Genomic DNA, 20,204 nt, shown 5'->3' on the forward strand with positions numbered 1-20,204 from the left:
GACCTGCAGTCCTTTGCAGAGGGCGAATGGCAGTGCGGCTGTTCGCACATCTCTCTGGGTCATTAGGTAAGCATCGCGCCTGGGGGGATAAACCAGCTGATCTTTCAACACGTGAGCATTAGGCATGTCCGGCTGAGTGCAGGGGGGTTACTTACCAGGTCACTCGTCTGTCTCTGGCTCAGTGCTAAAGCGAGTGTCACCCCATTCACTCTAATTACATATTAACCACCTTGCCATCGCCGCAGTCCGCATTTACGCATTCACTTGAATCTGATTTCCTGCCGAACCAGTTGAAATAAAGTATTCATGCCAGTTCTCCTCGCATGGCCATTCGTAAACCCCTTAGGCAGCTTACCAGGGTCAGGAAAAAAAACATTTTGAGATGACAAGACTAAAGAACTATGCCTGTGCCTCAAATGAGTGTGTTGTTTCTGGGATTTTACATCTCTGCTCTCTCCTTTTCAACCTAGTCTCTGAGGGGAGAGAAAAATATTATATTTTTTATATTTGCGCTGTGATACTCCTGAATAAGCCAGGGACAACGAGCGAGAATCATTTGTGACAGACCAGATAGGTTGTGCATCAAGTTGGAAATGAAATCAAGAGGTAATGTGCAGACAGTGTAAAGTACTCCTTCATCTCCGGTGCCAGGCTTGGAGAATGCAGATTATCTCATTGTCATGCAGCCAAATAAAAACCGTGTCCTAATCAGAGAGTGGCATTTCTAATAGCGAAGCTGAGAGGGTCATGGGGTCTCTACCTCTGTGATGATTCAATGCAGATCACTGAGTTCTCATATGTCTCTCTTCACTTCACATTATCATCTCACCGTGGGGCTGAGTGAAGGTGGGGGGAGGGGGGCAGTCTATTTCCCCATTGCTGCTGAACTGCCAAAATAAAGATGATGAGTTGGAGGACCACACCAGCCTCTGAAGAACATTTGTCCTCCTTAGCTTTTCACTCCCCTCATTAAGGAGAACACTCTTGAAATATTAATTTTGCGTTCTGAATAGGGCTTGTGTTAACATAGTTACCCAGGTTTTTTTTCTTTTTTTTTTTCTGTTCAGTAATAGTTAAGAGAGAGGAGGAGGGTGGGGGACAGACTGCGGCATTATACTTCATCGCTCGTTAAAGAGAGGAGTTGAATCAAGACATTAATTATCTCTAAATTACTGGCTCTACTCAATTTACACAGATGCTGCTTCCTTGTTATAGGAGCAAAATAAAGACCCTATTAGCATTGATGATGGAAGACTAATTCTCTCCCTTATAGATTTCCAGGTGATTAAAATTAAAATTGCATGCAACGCTTTTCTGTTTCTGGAATGTTTCTTGCCTTTTTCCTTTGCTGGCAGATTGACTCCCCCCCCCCAGCACTTAACAGCCCCCTTCCCCTTCTGCCCTGCTGACACAAGGCCAGTCCATTAAGAGATGGTGTTGTGGCATTGCAGGCTACACTCGATGGTCCAGCTAGGCCTAAAATGGATCAGTTAAAATGCGCAGCTGCACTTTCCCCAGTCCATTAAGAAGAGAGATGGCATATTCATTTATTCGTGTCTGTGGCTGTGTGCTGTTCTCAGGGTCACGCAGTTCTGTAGAGTACGAGGTTTGAAAATGTGGGCCCGGAAAGACCCGGGCAGAGCAACCTTCTGGCATCTGAGATTCGATGTGCATGACCCACTGCGACCTGCTCCTCTCCCACTTGAGTCCACAGCCTGCCCTTGGCCTACACAAGGAAAACTGTGTCCATGAAGGCACTGACTCTAAGATTCAACGTTACTTTTTTAAGTCTCCGATTGTCTGCGTAGTTTTAGTAATTTATCCCCCCCCCCCCCCAAAGTCTCTCTTAACTACTTTTTAATAGTTTTTTCCTACTTATGCAAATGACTGACCCACAATCGTAAGTAATTAGTTGTCTCCCTGCTGTACAGTATAACCTCTCTAAAAACTGCTTAATGCTGGCAAAGCATTAAATATGTTCTCTATCTATGAGTAAACCATCTGTAATTATTGTTTTGTAATCTGCAATAAAAACTAAGTTTAATTGATTGTTGGTTGTAGTCTGAAGGCATTTCATGTGCTAGGTCATTTTGTTTGGTTTTTAATAATCGACCCAAAAGAAAGAGTAACAGCCATCCTTGCTGGACTGCAAGATTAATTCTGCAAATTGTTTGTCTGTCCAAGAAATGTAGCAGTTTACAAAACAGTTGGTTTGTTTTCATTAACACTATCTCTTTAACTGGTAACATCTTCTAATCCTGCGGTTTCTGAAGTTCCCGAGGTCCACCTGAAATATCAAGTTCTCCGGTGAAACAATGAGTTGGAGCTGCTCTCTGTAATTGGTAGTGCTGTAGGAGTGATCCTACACCTCTCCTCAGTCCCAGTGTCCGTGTGTCAGCCATGTGGTCACCACTCCACTGGCAATCAAGTGATGGTGAATTCTATTGCATTATAACAAGAAGCAAGTTCCTAATTTTCTGTGCCAGAATTGTAACTGCTGTGTCTCACAATGTAGGGTGCTAGTCACAAAGCTGGCAAGTCCTGAGTTTGAATCTTGGTGGAGCACCTTTCTTAGGAAGATCTGTTGCTTGAGCATTGGTTTAGTACTAGAGGGGGCAGTGTGAGGTTGATATACCAGATCTGTGAGCACATAATAGGGGAAGCCTTTGTGGCTCACTGGATATAATGCTTTAGCTAGCACTAAAACAATGCACAGGCAACAAATCTTCAGAAGACTAGCACCCAACAAGATGAGCCACAAAGGACTTCTCGAGCAGTTGTTTGAAGATCTGCTATATCCACCACACACTGCCCCCTGTGGTACCCAAAAACACAGCTCAAATATGGAAGAACGATACCACACCAGGATTTGAACCCAGGTCTTGCTAGATTCAGGCCAGCACACACTTGATTAAGCCCGCACTTAATCTGCACTTTCTTCTTAAAATATCTTGTATTTCTTATGTACCCCATAAGGTTAATGTCTGAATGTCATTTAGCATCTGATCTATGTAACTAGAGATGGAAATCTGGCACATACCTGTTCATATGGTTAAATGATTAACATGATTAAACTTGTTTTATTGAATCTTCTCAAAGCCCTGCTGCCTTACTTCCCCTCTAAATTTCCTCCTGATACACAAGACATACAGGTGACTTCATCACAAACTCTGTCTTGTCAGTAAATTAAATCTATTGTTAGCATGCATTTTTTTTTTGCAACCGTATTAGTTATTGTTACGCTCCTCACTCCAATGGTAGAGTGGAGTGGAGGGCAACATAACCGCCCATGCACACACACACACTGGGGTAGAAATGACGATGTAATGGCGAGAGCAATAAAGTGTGTACCAAGCAACAATACAAGTTTCCCGGAAGAGGGATTTTATTTCCTTTTAGCAAGTAATAAACTACTTGCTAACAAAGTTAAAGTAAAAGTTAATAGAAAGGCTTATATGTATAGATAACATTGGACAGGGTTACATAATATAACAATAGGCAGGTTTTACAAATATAACAATGGACAGGTAATGTATATGAAGGGGTGGTGGCTAACTGACAAAGGGTAGGAGAAGGGCCGTGCGAATGGTCTGTCAGAACAAAGTAACAAAAAGGCCCTGACTTCCCTACACCTCTATCCCTACCTATGACAGTACTAAGGCCTCAATCTAACCTACCTGCTACAGAAAGATGGTGACATCCACGTGCTCCTAACCTAGTGTATATAACAAACAAACAACTATGTGATGCAGCGTATACCCATGGGTTTCTTACCTAGCCCTTCTCCATACTTATAGGAAACAGAGCCAGGCAAAATACAAGACAAAACAAAACACCACCATAACAGTCTTCTTTCACACACTAAACGGCAAAGGTCCTTCTGTGATTGGCCAGCAACAAAGGATTGGGGAACCAATGAGGTAACACCAATGAGGTAACTCTTCAGCAAATCACACCTAAACGAATTACAGGCAGAGAAGACAAACAGCACCACAGATTCACAAGGGCGGGGTCGTAACAGTTATTTAAAACCATCACATTTGTGGTTCTTTCAGTAGCTTCACCTACTGTATAGCCATAGTGTGTGGGATTTCACTCTGTAATGAGTAATATTCTGGAACCCAAAATTAATGTAACTCCTTGATATTCAAAGATGTCAATTTCAGACATGCAATCGAAAGCACTTTAGTTTTCTGATCAATCTCTACACATCCGAGTGAGTGTATACAAATTGGTCTGCGTCTTTGGGACTGACTGTACATAGGTAAAATTAAATCATGGGCTTTCTAACTTGATATTACCAGGATGTTTAAGATTGCATAAACAACAATTTGATGTTTATACATGTATAAGGTTTCAACTGTATTATGGACTCTCTTTTTCTCTGCATCCTCTAATTGGCTTCACACAACTAATCAACACTTTTAGCCTCCCACTAAAATCACCTTCAAATGGTTTTGGCAGTTTAGTCTCGACTGAAAACTGGATACCCCTTAAATGATGTGTTGCAGAGTGTGCTGTAAATACTGTGTTTAACTGTATTCTTCCATGTTTTTGGATTGCCTACAGTTAGGTCCATACAGTTTGGTGACACAATTTGCCATAATTTTGTCTCTATGGCACCACAATGGATGTGAAAAGAAACAATCAAGATCTGTTTTAAGTGTAGACTTTCATCTTTAATTTGAGGGTAGATACTTCCAAATTGAGTGAATGGTGTAGGAATTACACCCATTTTTATATGTGGTCCCCCAATTTTAGGGGCTCAAAAGTATTTGGACAAACTAACATAATCATGAATTAAATTGTGAGTTTCAGTACTTGGTTGCAAATCCTTTGCAGTCAATGACTGCCAGAAGTCTGGAACCCATAGACATCACCACATAGTGGGTTTCTTCCCTGGTGATGCTCTGCCAGGCCTGTACTGCAGCTGTCTTTAGTTCCTGCTTGTTCTTGGGGCGTTGTGCCTCCAGTTTTGCCTTCAGCAAGTGAAATGCATGCTGGTGATTGACTTGACCATTACAGAACATTCCACTTCTTCGCCTTAAAGTCTTGGGTTGCTTTCGCAGTATGCTTCGGGTCATTGTCCATCTGCACTGTGAAGTGCCGTCCAATGAGATTTGAAGCATTTGGCTGAATCAGAGCAGATAATATAGCCCTAAACACTTCAGAATTCATCCTGCTGCTTTTGTCAGCAGTCACATCATCAATACATACAAGTTCCCTTGGCAGCCATACAGGCCCATGCCACAGATGAGGTGGTATGCTTCGGGTCATGAGCAGTTCCTTCCCTTCTCCATACTCTTCTCTTCCCATTATTCTGGTGCAAGTTGATCTTTGTCTCCTCTGTCCATAGGATGTTGATCCAGAACTGTACAGGGTTCATTAGATATTTTTTTGGCAATCTCTAATCTGGTCTTCCTGTTTTGGGGGCTTACCAATGGTTTACATCTTGTGTTAAACCCTCTGTATTTACTCTGGTGAAGTACTTGATTGATTGTTGACTTTGACACAGATACGTCTACCTCCTGGAGGGTGTTCTTGATTTGGCCAACTGTTGTGAAGGAGTTTTTCTTCACCAGGGAAAGAATTCTTCTGTTATCCACCACAGTTGTTTTCCATGGTCTTCTTGGACTTTTGGTGTTCCTGAGCTCACCAGTGTGTTCTTTCTTTTTAAGAACTGCATTAACATAAGCAAACAAAATGGGAAATGTATATCCGAGTACAGGACAGTTTATTAGACCTTTTTTAAATTACCAGCTGTGGCCATTGTTGGTGGTTATAAATGGAGCTAGCTGGAATAGGACAATTGTACTTTTTAATGTCATTAAGTAACATTTGAATTAGTGAGTATTCTTTTAGGACTATTTCTTCATGAAAATATTTGGAGGGGTATAGTAGATAAACAGTCCAGAGTTTGCTGTTGCCCTCTAATTCTCACATTCCCAGCAAGGGCACAGATGGGTTAATCCCTGTAAATGTAAAGTGCATTATTAAGCTGGGGGGGGCACATATTTAAATGGAAATAATGTAAATGCAATGCAACATGAAATAAGTGTGAGGACAGGTGGATTTTCAATTTAGCATAACGTTAGTCTAGTGTTTTGAGAATGTTCTGAGCTGGAGCTTTTTCACAGATTTATATAAGGCATAAAATCAATATTGTATCTCTATAACTGAAACCACTGTTTTATAGGTTTCACGAAATGCCTTCAATTAATGTAGGCTGCAGTGTGGTAAGAGGAGATAATGCTGCTGGATTTTTTTTTGCTCATTGTAAAAAAATGTTTAAATAAATGCTAGTGTAATTTATACTGATGGTATGGTCCAATATTAATGTTTTAGGAAGTTTAAATTGTTAATCAAAACAGTATCAAGATAGTATTAATTGTCTCTTTAATTACCTAATCCAAAATGTAAGAATTTTAAAAATCAGTTTACCCCACTTATTGTTTATCATGGAATGATTCATTTTTTAGTTATGGCTTCTATTATAGGTGATTGATTTGTTTTCTAGAACTCACTATGGAGACACTGATAGTGAGGATGAGAGTCTATCAGTTTATTTTTTATTTATTTTTACTTAAAAAGTTGAACTGATTCACTTAGCCAACCTCCAGAGGAGTATCTTGAGGATTTACGGTCGCCGTCAATTACACATATGCCAAGGCGAGTCATGGCTATGCCCCCTGCACCAGATTTCCAGAGAAATTCAGGAAATTAAATTCATTATTTCAATCCAACCTGGAGAATTGGGAGGGCTGGTTGCGCTCCGGTTTTGTCCTGTTGTGCAAATTGACACCAGCCCAGATCTGGTATATAGATCTGGGCCAGCTCTCCAGCTACATTTGGAACAGTTCTGAGCCAGAACTATTTTGCTGTCTGGGCAGTGTCTACATGGATGAATCTCACCATGCTTTTGGGTTTTTAAAAAAAATCCTCAAATTAAGTGAAAATGGAGTTCAGCCCAGTGTGCAGGGCAGCATGGCTCCATGTGTGGTAGTGAGGGGGTTACCGCACCTCGGCGAAGCCCCCCCACCTTCGGCATGATTAAACTTATAAATATGGAATCTGGCAGATGGAGGCATTTCATATCCATTTGCTTTTTTTCCCTTTCCATTTAGAGCTCCAAAAATAGGCTTTCTTGAAAGGATTGAGTGTACCTGGGATAATTACTGCTTGATAACACTATAAGATCTTGTTTTTCACTCATGGGTATTCAAAGCCATCTGGAGAGATTAAAAATCAGGTGCTTGGGTAGAAAGTAAAGGTCAAGTAATTTCTATAGAGAGCCTCAGCAGGCAATGTATTAACTATGGACTGTACCATAATATACTGTATATAGTCTGCACGCTTGGGGATATATATGTTATAGGTTGTTTATATGTGCTGGAGCAAAAAGGTTAATCTATCTAATGGCATATAATAGCAGTTAATGCAAAGGTTGTGATTCATTGAAGGCTGAGAAAACCATGTTGATGTACCATTTATTGAATGAAGGATGCGGTTTCTCTCAGGCGTCTGTCTGGTGCATCAGTTAGCACTGGCTGTGTTTACATGCTGGTAAAAAGTCAGGACAGTCGAGCGTCATGACTTGTAGTGCTTACAGCTGGATAACAATTTTAATGTTTTAGATTACTCTGTTCATAAAAATTCCTGTTTTGGACCTTCATGTTATGTGTCGATTTTTGTTTAATTTCCAAGCATAACCACCTTAATTAAGTCACACCAGGATATCTTACTATCACAACTCTGCATAAAGGCAATCTGTAGAAGATCCGATTTGTGTGGAATGAGTTAAACTTATGCTTGATTGTGTTTTTATTATTAAAAGTACACCAATTATCACATTATATAAAGCTGGGTTTCCTCGTTACTTGATTGGGGTTTCACTCAACCAATCAGGACTGCCTCCCAGTTTTGGTGTCCAAAGTTTCCCACTGTCTTCACTGCCTCCCATCTCTCGCTCTCTCCCAGCCTCCGTCTCTTCCCCAGTCTGCCCCAGACCAGTGAAGTGGAAAGCGGGGGGCAGGTTTCCTCATTGTCCTGGCAGCAGCAGACCTAAGCCTGTTATTCTGCCTTATTTGCCTCCAAAAAGACTGTTAAAATGTTCTCAGATAGCCCATTTATATCACCCAATACTGGAGGAGAAGCAGGGAGGAGGTTCTGCAGCGCTGGTGTAATGGAAAGCAAACAGATTTGAAAGGCAAATGGTTTTGTATCACATTGGTAACACTTTTCTATGGAATCTCCCGGCCTTTCTCTTTCACTCTATAGTTCTCATTACTTTGATCTTCTACATTACAGTAAAGCTACTGTGGGGATGCTGTATCTAATTCCTGTAATCTCCTTTCTCACAATGGAGTATGGACTTCGCAGCCCAAAGATGATGTGAAAATGAGGCAGTTCAGGTTAATGAGTGTTTTAGAAATCCAGTTGCTATGCAGGATTTATTTGTAGCCTTCTTGTGTAAATACATAACACTGATTGAATAAAAACTAGAAGTAAACTGAAGTAGTTTGGTGGCTCCTATATCAAAATTTCCTTAAACGTTTGGACAAAGAACATTTAAAAAGGTGAGATTGAAATTGTAAGTGGGTTTGAATGTTGGCTTAAAAACCAGTTTGTCTGGGCAAGTTGAACGTTTCTAAAAGTAGAGCGAGGTTTGAGTGGCATTGTGACGTGTCCTCTTTCATACTAGAGCCCTTGGCGTATGTTGTATTGTCTGACTTGTTCTGTAACAGCAGTGGAAAACACATTATCATGGTGAACAGAAACTGTCGGGTCATAACCTCCCTTATTCAAAACGGGCTTCCGCAAATGCTGTTCAGATGAGGTCTTCGGGTCCAGAGAACAGTTTCAGAATATCAAAATCAGTACAGGATTCTTGCTTTTGGATTGCTCTCCGATCACTTTGTTTTTGTGTGTTGAGCCGTGTTAGGGAACCAGGTTGTGTGCGTGTGTGTGTGTGTGTATTGGATGATTGGTGATAATAAATGACCTGAGAGTGGCAATCAGGAAATCTGTGATTGCAGGGCTTACGTCAGTGCGCTCATGATTGAAAAAGGCAGAGAGTTCTACATTTATGCCATCGGACTGTATAAATGCATAAATCGCCTTTTTATCAGGGCCATTTGATTTGCATGTCAATGGCTGCACTGTATTTCCAAATATATGAGGACAACAGGCAAATGCCAGAAGGCAGCTGTTTACATTTTACTTAATAGGGAGTTAAAGCCCATCTCTTGGTGTTAATTACTCCCTGCTGTCCCTCATGTATTGGTTGTTCCAGTTCATCCCAGAAGTGCTCTGTGCATGGTGCTATGGTGTTTTATTGTATTGGTAGATGGACTGACACTCACCATAAAATTCAATCAATCTTTCCAGCTTACCGTCTTGGATTCAAGAAAAGTATACTGGCGCCCTTAAAAAGCAACCTACTTTTGCACAGTGCATAACCTCTGGTAGAACCCATTGCCAGCAACGGGAGTAAGATCCCCTTTACCTTTTTGGTAATACATTGTACATAATACATAATACATTCAGCAGCTTATTCTCCTGAGCTGTTCTTTTGCACTTTATATAATGGTTTCATTATACTGCTTACTCTTACATTGCTATTACTCCAGTTGTTTATTTGTGATTTCCCCCTTCCCTTAGCTCTTACGTACGACTTCAGGGCAACTTGTGTGCACTTTGTTAGCTATTAAAACTATTGCACTGCTGTAATTGTATTTTGACTGATTTGTAATTTTGTATTGTAATTATCACACTTTTTTGTTTTGCTTTTGTATCCTGTAAGTCACTGGATAAGAGCGTCTGACAAGAAATAAACAATAATAATAATAACAACAACATCACAAAAACATGAGAACTGCCCACATTCTTAAAGTTCTTAAAAGAAACATTGCAATGATTCCCTGTGTGAAATCCAAATCAGATCAATTTATGTATGCATAGTTTAAGTATGTCTGTCAGTAAGTTTATTTACATGCACTCAGGTATCTGAGAGTGCCTAAGATATTATCTGTGACTGAGTTCATGTTCATTACACAAACTCTGATGCTCTTTTCCTTTGAAACATTGAAAACAATGGAGCCAGATCATTTCAGAGGCGCTTCCATTCGCAGAAAAGCGATGCCATCTACTGGTGCGATCCAATCTCGCCTCAGCACACAGAAGTGTTCTCTTAGCCTGGTGCTTACTTATTTGAAAATGTGTTTTCATTGATTTAAGTATTAACTGTCCGACTACTTGTGAGGCTTCAAATTCCTATGAAGCCATTTATCAATTCTGTGGCAGGCACTATTAATGTGAATATTGTCTAGTACAGGCTTTTTGTTATCTTGCGGTAAATTCTGTGGTTACATTACATTTTGTTAGTGCTACTTAATGTGAAATGCTACATAATCATTTACAACTATATGTGTTTTTCATTAATATAATTTGTGTTTCATATTTCCAGGTCATCGTAAGCTGGCTGTGACTCAAAGCATTCCCTCAGTATGCAGTTGAAACTGAAGATGTCTACAGGTTAGTTTTACGCCACTTACATTGTTTCCTTGTTGTCTTTTCTTTTCTCTTATCTCAGTGACAAAACCTAATCCAGACACATGACTGGGATCTTAAAGCAGGGCCTGTCCGTGCCGTGTGTTCTGAACAGCTGGATACTCCGAGACGGAGGTAAATACCGTACTCCGCAGTGGATGTTTATTGCGGTGTGAGAGCTGAGCACGCCGGAAGAGGTCTGGGGTGAAGGAAGAGAGACAAGAAGGAGAGGGAGCGGGGAGGGAGGCTGGCTGGCTTACTGGAGTGCAGCGTGCGAGGCTTCCAAAACACTTTCTCACTTTCTCAATTAATTAGCTAATGAACTAACCCTCTTTGTGTCTCCTGTGAAGCCCGAGAGTGAGCCCCACAAATCTGCCCTCTCCCTCCGCTGGGTTAATCCCAAAGCCCACATGTCCTTGACACCTGAGTGCCAGTGATGTCGGAGGCGGGGTACGATGACCTGGTCTGCTGCCCCTTACTCCCGCCAGACTGGGAGTACGCTGTGTTACGGTAGCATTCACTGGCAGTTTATCATGTTCAGGGTGGTGTTTCATATCACAAATCAAAACTGTACATGAAATAACATGAAGCTCATACACAACACCCCCATTTTTCCAGTTTTTATCTAAATTTAAGCACAGTTTTTAAGTACAGTTTCCTACACCATCAAAAGGCACTTGGAAACTGGAGGAAACTGACAGGACAGACCCAAAGCCACAACACAACACCATGTATTACCCAGTCTGGCAGGAGTAAGGGGCAGCAGACCAGGTTTTATGAACCGAAGAATAAAAATTTGAAAGCTTCAGTTCATCACGCAAGGTTTTTGTACACCGTCGAGGAGGATGAAGTGTGATGGTCTGGGGCTTTTTAGCTGTATCCAGAGTCAGCGACTTGCACCGAGTGAGTGTGCCACCATTGAGTGTGCCACCACCTGAACCAAAACAGCTACCACAGCATTTTGCAGCCCCATGCAATACCCTCTGGTATATGCCTAGTTGGTCAGGGGTTCATCCTACAGCAAGATAATGACCCAAAACATGGGATGAACTGGACAGAAGGGTGAAAGAAAAAGCAACACATTTGTGGGAACTTCTGCAACAGTGTTGGGAAGAACTTTCAGAACATGATTTCTATTGTAGAAAGATTACATTGAGACATTAACCTGCTTACATTTCAGTAAAAACTGGAATAATTGAGTTGTTCTAAAACTTTTGACCGGTAGTGCATATCATTTTTAAGTTTATAAAATGTGGTTAACTTTAATTTAAACTTTAAACACTTCTGTTGCACTAAGCAGAACCCTTTGATAAACTGCCATCTCTCCGCATATGCCAGCTCTACTGGAAGACCGGGGGGGGCTCCTCTCACGACTGGCGTGTGCCCTGCAGGTGACTTAGAAATGCCTATTGTTTTCGAGAAAGGTGTGATAGTCTTTCCAACAGTGTTATGGGATGATCCCTCAATGGCTGGCCTTCACGTTAGCAAGGGCACGTGCGCCCACAGTTAAACCTCTGTCGGGAGTGGGATTAAGAGGCAGCAGAGTCTTACTGGGGGGGCAGGGAGGGGAGTGCGGGGGGGTAAAAGTAGCGGATACTGAAGAGGACAGGCGGCAGGTTGGTTTGTTTCCCAGTCTTACTTCAGCACTTGTCCGGGGGAGATCACAGTTAGACCATAGCTGGGATTGGGAGGTCAGGGAGCTGAGACGCACCAACGGAGAACTGAAGGTGTGAGACTGAGACATACAGACAGTAGCCAGGAGAGAAGGAGGTGGGGGTGCAGACTTGCGACTTTTCTTCAGAGCACGAAAGAGAGAGAGAGTGACAAAGTTAGTAATAAACCAAAGCTGCAGACACACCACAGTGATCCTCACGTAGTGTCCGGTGCGTCACGTGGAACTCCTCTCCTCTCAGGTGTGCGGCCAACATGACCCAGCCTCAGCTGTGCGGCTCACCCTTCCTCAAGCCCTTCTTCCTGAAGACCCCTGTGAGCCGGCCCTACACCAACCGCCAGCGCCGGCACACCCTGCCGGCCAGCGAGTTCCGCAACCTCACCCCACAGGACGCCGTCAGCGTCTTCGAGATCGAGAGGGAAGGTAAGGACCTGAGGCTACACTGACCTGCGGGCAGGGGGGTGGGACTGGGACGAGGCAAATTAAGGACTTTTGACATCCAAGGGTTTGGCATGGTCGGGAACTTGATCCGCTCTCAGACATACCCTCCTTTCAATTGGCACAATTCTGTCTTCATTCTGCTTTGATGTGTGGCCCTTTTCTTAATATATCTTGACTAGATTTAATTTGAATGATTTAATATACTGCTAGGGAAATGGACTGACTGAGTGAAACAATTCTTATTATTCAGAACCCTAACCTGTTCAGCACCAGGATTGAAATGGGCTTCATCTTTGTTTTGTTTTGTTTATTTAGTTATTTTTAAAATAATGTATTAATTAATTTAAATAATTGTGCTGGTTTTCTTTAGTGCCCTTTATTTTCTTTCCTCGGTCATAATAAAAAAAATGTAGAAGTACATTTAGTTTTGACACATTCTACATGTATTCTTAATATCAAATTATTTGCAAGATTTTATTTTTAAGCACTGTGTAGTTCATAAGAGGATTTTTTTATTCCAGTGATCACTAATGATAATTAATAGATCAAGCCTACTAAATGATGCATTGGCATTCTGTGAAATACAGACACAGGACGTGAATGTAAGATGTTTTCTAAATGGACGGCTTTACTTCTAACTCAATACATTTGTGAATAATTTCACAGCGTGTTGGTAAATGCTACAATGGTTTTGATGGTTCAGTCAGTTTAATTTCCTGCTGTTCTTTTTTTAACCAACATGAAACAATTACAGCTTTCATTAACTCCTTGAATACAACAAGGAGATATCTCTGTTTACTGCAGTAAAGCCGAGCTGTTTCAATAATCCTGAACATGAAATTGATCTTATGGACCCCTGTACTAATTCTCTCTCTCTCCTCTCCCCCTGTTTATGTGCATCGATATGTCTTATTCGTTTTGTGTTGTGTGCCTGTCTGTCCCCCTTGTCCATCCGTATGACAGCGTTTGTGTCGGTGTCTGGGGAGTGCCCGCTCACACTGGACGAGGTCCTGCACTTCCTGGGACAGTGCCCCGAGCTGTCGCTGGGCTGGTTCGAGGAGGGCCAGCTCGTAGCCTTCATCATCGGCTCCGGCTGGGACAAGGAGAGACTGGCACAGGTCAGAGCAAACTTCTGCCCATCCTCCTGCACTCCAACACCGTTACCCTCACCTCCCTGCCAGTATATCGCCTAACTCTGATCTTGACAGATGCCTTAGGAAATTCTTTAGCACTTGTTCATTGAGGCACTAGCAGACACAGCTAAAGTCCCTACATCTAGAAAATGTGAAAGTATGTATATATTTGGTTTAAACCTTGTACACAGTAGTTGCCTTTGTGGTTGTTTCGCTATGCCCCGTTAGTTTATTTCTACAATCTGACACTTGGTAAACAGTTTTAACACACTTATAGCAGCTAGAACTACTTTGCATAAGAACAAAAGAAAGGTTACGATATAGAGGAGGCTGTTTTACCCATCATTTACCCAACTCAGTCACCCTATTTTGGCAGGAGTGACTGTAAAGTTCCTGTCCCCCTAATGTCCTGGCATTTTCCCTTATTGCCCCCCCAGGAGGCATTGACTAAACACGTGCCCGACACGCCCACCGTGCACATCCACGTGCTGTCAGTGCACCGGCAGTGTCGCCAGCAGGGCAAGGGCTCCATCCTGCTGTGGCGCTACCTGCAGTACTTGCGCTGTCTGCCCGGCCTGCGCAGGGCCCTGCTCGTCTGCGAGGAGTTCCTGGTGCCCTTCTACCTCAAGGCCGGCTTCAAGGAGAAGGGCCCCTCCGCCATCAGCGTGGGGGAGCTGCTCTTCATGGAGATGGAATACCCGCTGGGGGGGGCGGTGTTCGAGCGGCGGAACAGCGGCTGTTAGCAGCGCGGGTCCCAGCTTTAGACTGGTGAGAACTTTGTATCCTTAGGGGTAGCGCTGGCTCCCCAGGTCACACACCCCTTCCCTCCCACAGGGTACCCAGTGGGTGAGACACTGTAACACCATCCCCTGCGCAGACAAGGACACCCCTGCACTGCTTCATATTTCCACAAACTGCAAGATGAACACATTGCTGTACACCAGGACTGCACCTACGCTCCAGCGTTGCTCCCCTAGGGTTTGAAACGAAACACTGCACTGCATGAACTCGGCAAAATGTTTGTTCTGTATGTAGTTCTCCTGGGGGTTAGGGGAGAATGCCTGAAAATGAAAGGTAGCCCTGATTTCCCCACACAGTATGACAAAAACATTGGGGTTCAAACACACACTCCATCCTCAGAATTGCCCCGATTGCTTTCCTGTTCAGCACAGCATGTAGTGCATCAACAGTGGCACCAGACCGGTGTGTTTCTGGATGCCAATGCACATATTCAAACCCCCCTGCAGTCAGTGCCCTTTGACGCACGGTCACCTGATTAAAGGAGAAACCGCAGTACGGGTTTGCTGTTTATCTCAAAAGTAAAAACATTTTGTGGGTAATTGTGAAACTCGAGTCCAGTCCAGTCCAAAGACAGGTAGTCAAATGTATAGTGTACATACTTGACTTTGTATAACAAATGTTTGCATTTTTGTATCTGCTTACACATTTCAGTGCAAGGTATTTTCTAAAGTGCTTATGTTGCCGATCGAAGAGGTCAAATCAACATGAGCTGTTACGCAGGAAGCATATTGTCCTAGTCTGTTGTAAGAAGCTTGTTCATACTTGAGACTTGTACATCTGTTTTTTGTTCCTAATTCTTCTGTATTATATACATTTGCTTTGATAATAAAAAAAAAAAAAAAAGTGAAAAAATGTGACCAATGGTGATTGTGATAACATCAGCCTCTCCCTTAACATCTTGGCTGTTATTTAATATTTGATTAAGAAGCTGGTGACCATCAGAGAACGTATAAGTGGAAGCCGATCCCCGAAAGGACGGGCCCAACTCCACTGACACACGCCGGCCCCCTCCCTCCAACGCTGTGAATAATCAAACCCTCCACAATTAGCGCAGACCACAGAGCAGCCCCTCTAAGCTAAGTTCCTTGTCACCTCTGTGTTTCTCAGTATGCGTCCGTTTAAGGAGTTTTCTGGTTTTCATTACAGCACAATTCAAGACACCTGGTCACCGAAACCGTAAACCTTAATGAAGGCAGTTGTGAAATCCAGCACTTGGTCCAGAGTCAGCGCTAATTTAGAACCCCTAATTGCCAACCTTTCAAAAGCAGAACCGTCGGTTTTATACAAAATAAAAAAGAGAGGTCTAATCAAGGGAGGAGTTCGATGCAGGGGTTCAGTTGGCCTAAGTGATTAAGCATTCAGAAAGAAGGAACAATCAAAAGACGGGCTGTTGAGGACTCGTCTCACGGTAACACAGGCAGAGCAATGAGAGAGACAGCAGGAGAGCAGGGTGAGTTTTCTCTAGCTGTATTTCAGTTACAGGTAAGTAAGTGGTAGCTAAAACACTACCTTTTCTTGCATCACCACTTTAGTAGCAGTAAACAATAAGGGTTAACAATTTTAGTGCTCAATCTAGTGTAATAAAAATATGGCAGTAGTTGGTACATTTATCAACAAGGCACCAAAGGTTTTTTTTGTTGTTGTTGTGGTGGTTTAGTTGTTTTTTCCTCCCTGGTAGAGTTCAAGTCTCTGAGACGAAGCCAGGCCAGGTTGGAGAAGTGCTTAAAAAAATCAAATTGGATACATGACAAAAGGAAATCGTGCACTTGTGTGCATAGAGAATTTGATGTTGTCAGTTCAAGGATTTGCAAGAAAATGCGGGGACAACAGCAAACACACTGCTGTCGAGTCCAGTTTGAAAACCATACTTTGATTGTATTCTGTCCAGACAGGAGACACCGCTGTGGAAAACGGGCCAGCGTGGGTTTCCCGAAGTGTTTTAAGTCAAGGGCTTCATGTTGTTAAAACTGCTGAATGAAGAAAAATACAGACCTTCTGAAGGCAAGTGGGAAATTGTCCACTTCAGAACAAATTCCTCCTGATTGCAAAGGGAAGCTTTTTTGGCATAAAAAAAAGAATAAAGAGAAAAACAAGATTAAAAAAAAAAAAGTCACAGTTTGCCGGAAAACAGCTACAGGAGGAAGTCTGGAGATGGCCACTCCCTCGAGCAACCGTCTTTCCCAGCGTCAGTGGTAGTGAAGGGCACGGGACCAGGACTGGGGTGGGGGTTGGGAATAGCACCAGCTCCAGTGTGTTGGTCTGAGTCCTGCGCGGCCCCGGGCCTCAGTGGAGGTGCGCGTTGAGGTCATACTTCTCGCAGAACTTGTCCGTGAAGGGGATGCAGGTGAGCAGCTCGCACCACTCGCACTTGATGGGGTAGACGTAGAAGAGCACCACCAGGCCGGCAAACAGGCCCAGGAACACCACCAGGCTGGCGATGATCTGGCAGCGCTTGCGGTACATGTCCATGCGGCCGAAGCTGATGTAGGGCAGAAAGGCGAAGGACAGGAAGAAGCCCGAGATGAAGCCCGAGATGTGGGCGAAGTTGTCGATCCAGGGCAGCAGGCCGAAGGAAAACAGGAAGAGCACCACGGCCAGCAGCTTGGCGAAGGCGCGCCAAGGCCGGGCCAGGATCTGCCAGCTCTGGATGAGCTCCACAAACAGGCAGGCCAGGATCCCAAACTGAGAGCCTGCTGGGCCAACCTGCCAAGAGGGGGGACAGTCAGAGCAAGCCAGGTAAGGAGACCCACAGCACCACACCACCTCAATCCAGCAGACTGTAGTACTGAGGAGCTGGTGTCAAGCTCATGCATCTTTGCATTACTGCCACACTGCCCTTATAGTCTGTTTAGAGATGTATTTTAGGGTAGACTAAATCAAATAAAAAGTGACAGTTTGCGATTAGGTGAAATCATAGAGGGTAGCATTGCTGTAAGCTTACACATCCCTCCACTGTCACAAACAAGTGTACTGCACAGGTATAAGACCAAGCTGAGACCGAGCTGTTCCACATCTCTGTAATAAACTGCCCGTGTTCGTCTATCCAGACTGTGGGCTGAGGAGTGTTTTCCGGCCTACCTCGGCTCTGTAGGGCAGGAAAATGGCGCTGGCCAGGTTGCCGGTGATGCCACTCAGGATGTAAATGATGGATATGCGCAGCCAGCCCGCCAGCTTCTCCAGGTCCCTCAGGATGGTCATCTGGAAACACACGGACACCAGACAGTGCAGGATCCTGAGGAGGAGCCGGACACACGGTCAGTAAACACAACAACCACAAGACAAAGGCTGGAGTGTATTAACGAACTATAAAGCACTTCTGGAAGAAAGAAGCTGCAACTGTATTACTGACATGTAGGCAGTCCTGAAATTTCATATGATTTTTGGTCTAAACAGATTATGTATAAATGTATATCAATGCTCTTAAATTTAAAATGTAAAATGTGGACGTGTTCCTCCACATGTGGCCCATATGTGGACGTTCTGCGCAACACGGGCATGGCCTGGGACAGGCACACATACATTGGAGGGGTGGGGGGATAGTAAACTGTGTTCTGTTAAGAAGGTTCTTCACTCGTCCAGATTTAATTAATTAAAGACAAAGAGCCTTAGCAGGGGCTCTGATAAAGTCTCCAGTGGTCCCTGGGGGGAGTGAACGTGCTGGACACGTGCCAGACAGCTCAGCAGCCCCTCAGTCCAGGGCAGCGTGAGGAGCTCAGTAAGCAGGGCCCCCATTGGGCTCATGTCACGAGTCCTGGGGGAGATTACTACACCTAATAGGGATTTACCTGGTTTTAACCCACATGAGGAAGGAGGAAAGTGCATCACCCCCCTGCTGACTATAGGACCTATTCAAACCAGGGTGCCCCCAAAGCCGACTCACCCAGCGTGGAGGAACAGGGACAGCCAGAGCCTGTAGAACTGGTCTGGGATCTCGGGGTTGAGGAAAGGCAGCAGTCCACACACGTCATCCATACAGTGGACCTGCAAAGCGTCACAGGGTCAGAAACACCAAGCACAGAGGATACCTTTGGTATTGTACTAACTTCAGATTGAAAACATGTTTGTTTACGTTTTTATCATTATTCAAGTGCACAAAGTTCAATTTGCTATTTGTCCTGTATAGTATAGTATAGTATGGTATGGTATGGTATAGTAATCTTTCATAATTAAATTGTATTCTATAGTTTTTACTTTCTATAATGTCCTACCTGGTTGAGTCACCTGTGTCAAAGGCATCAGATAGATTAATATAATATCAATATTGATTATGATTAACAATGTTAATACAGCAACTAGGACTTAATTAGTTGTATATGTAGGTATTGAATTCATTATGTTGTGTTAACTGTGTGCAGTGCTCTGGCAATGTCTGCACATTAACTGTGTTACATACATTTAGGTGAGGAAGATCATAATAAATGATGATGATATTGGCATAAGACAAGATAAAAGACAACGTGGTTCGCTGGTAAATAGTGCTCCTCATTCAGCTGATTCAGGGCACATCCCAGAAGTATTTTACTTCAGTGACAGTATTATCCCATAGGTGCCCGGGCAAACAAGGCAGACGTTAAACCCAGTGTGCTGGCACTTGAGGATTAACCCACTCTCCTAATGGCGATTACAGGCTGGGTCATATGAAACAGCGTCCATCCCTTCTTGCATGCGAATGAAATTACGCTAATTACAAGTGAGATCTGATAGAAAAGTCCTGACCTGACCCATCTGGACTTGGCCGTCTATCTGTTATCTGTGGTGCAGTAAGACTGGCACAGTCTCAGCGAACTGGGTTAAGCTATCTGAGAGTCAATCTCCACAATAAGGTGCCCCACTCTGCCCTCTCTCCTGAGCCAGTCCTGCAGCGCTAATCCCACATGCAGTTTAAAAGCCTCCGATAATTAATTTATTCAAGCCTTAGCTAACACTCTCACCCTTACCGTTTTCACAAGAAACATTGCCAAAGTGTAACAAAATTCAGTAAATGAAGTAAGTGCCAATTTAAATCACCATTCATCTTTTAGTATGTAGTATATTTCAAACATGTTTGGGTGGGCGGGGTAAAATAAAATCTATAACCTCTCGTACAATAATCATATTATGTTGAGACTTCAGATCACACTTCTTTGTGGTCTATTTTGCCGTGATTTTCTGAAGGGCAGAGATGTGAAACACACAGCATGTTGTACCTTGTCTGAGAAGTTTGACATCTCCACTTGAGGTGGCTGGGCTCTGGTAGCTCTGTTATTTTGTTTTTGGTAGAGCTAGGAGTGTAACTGCTGTTGGATGGTATCGGCAAGGACACACGAGCACAGATAGATAAAGCACAGATAATCACCTGAGAGCAGAGCGTGGCCTCCTCGTGGAAGTATCCATTCATGAAGTGACAATACTCCCGAGAGGTGATCTCACACCTAGACGCACAGAAGCACAGCAACACACGGTTTGAGACAATCTCACCCCATCAGGACACAGACCATACAGCTCCTCTGCACACCACACGGTCTTGCTAATGGATGCTTGGATGTCATGAATAGATACATGTATCCATCAACAGCTGGGCAGTTCTAGAAGTGCAGTCAACCAGAATCCGGCAGCATTGCTCGACTCTG

At 43.4% G+C, this 20,204-nt stretch overlaps 2 protein-coding genes across 8 annotated transcripts in view; one reads left to right on the plus strand and one right to left on the minus strand.

Annotated features, from left to right (window-relative positions):
- Nucleotides 1-15,521, plus strand: part of aanat2 (arylalkylamine N-acetyltransferase 2) — a 49,663-nt gene extending 34,142 nt beyond the window's left edge. For 2 of the 4 annotated variants that reach the window (XM_066688841.1, XM_066688842.1), the window contains 4 exons: nt 10,466-10,533; nt 12,462-12,643; nt 13,625-13,779; nt 14,232-15,521. In XM_066688841.1, the coding sequence (XP_066544938.1) occupies nt 12,475-12,643; nt 13,625-13,779; nt 14,232-14,537 (630 nt within the window). In that variant the 5' untranslated portion in view covers nt 10,466-10,533; nt 12,462-12,474 and the 3' untranslated portion in view covers nt 14,538-15,521. Of the gene's footprint in view, nt 1-10,465; nt 11,940-12,461; nt 12,644-13,624; nt 13,780-14,231 lie in introns of all 4 variants that reach the window. The other 2 variants (XM_066688839.1, XM_066688840.1) reach the window with 2 other exon arrangements.
- Nucleotides 15,522-16,046: 525 nt separating this feature from the next.
- rhbdf1a (rhomboid 5 homolog 1a (Drosophila)) overlaps nt 16,047-20,204 on the minus strand; it is a 75,478-nt gene continuing 71,320 nt past the window's right edge. For all 4 annotated transcript variants that reach the window (XM_066688836.1, XM_066688837.1, XM_066688835.1 and 1 more), the window contains 4 exons: nt 19,931-20,006; nt 18,476-18,576; nt 17,674-17,827; nt 16,047-17,298 (listed from right to left, as the gene is read on the minus strand). In XM_066688836.1, the coding sequence (XP_066544933.1) occupies nt 16,879-17,298; nt 17,674-17,827; nt 18,476-18,576; nt 19,931-20,006 (751 nt within the window). In that variant the 3' untranslated portion in view covers nt 16,047-16,878. The remainder of the gene's footprint in view (nt 17,299-17,673; nt 17,828-18,475; nt 18,577-19,930; nt 20,007-20,204) is intronic.

Source organism: Amia ocellicauda, chromosome 17, assembly GCF_036373705.1.
Source record: "Amia ocellicauda isolate fAmiCal2 chromosome 17, fAmiCal2.hap1, whole genome shotgun sequence".
NCBI classification, from domain to species: domain Eukaryota; kingdom Metazoa; phylum Chordata; class Actinopteri; order Amiiformes; family Amiidae; genus Amia; species Amia ocellicauda.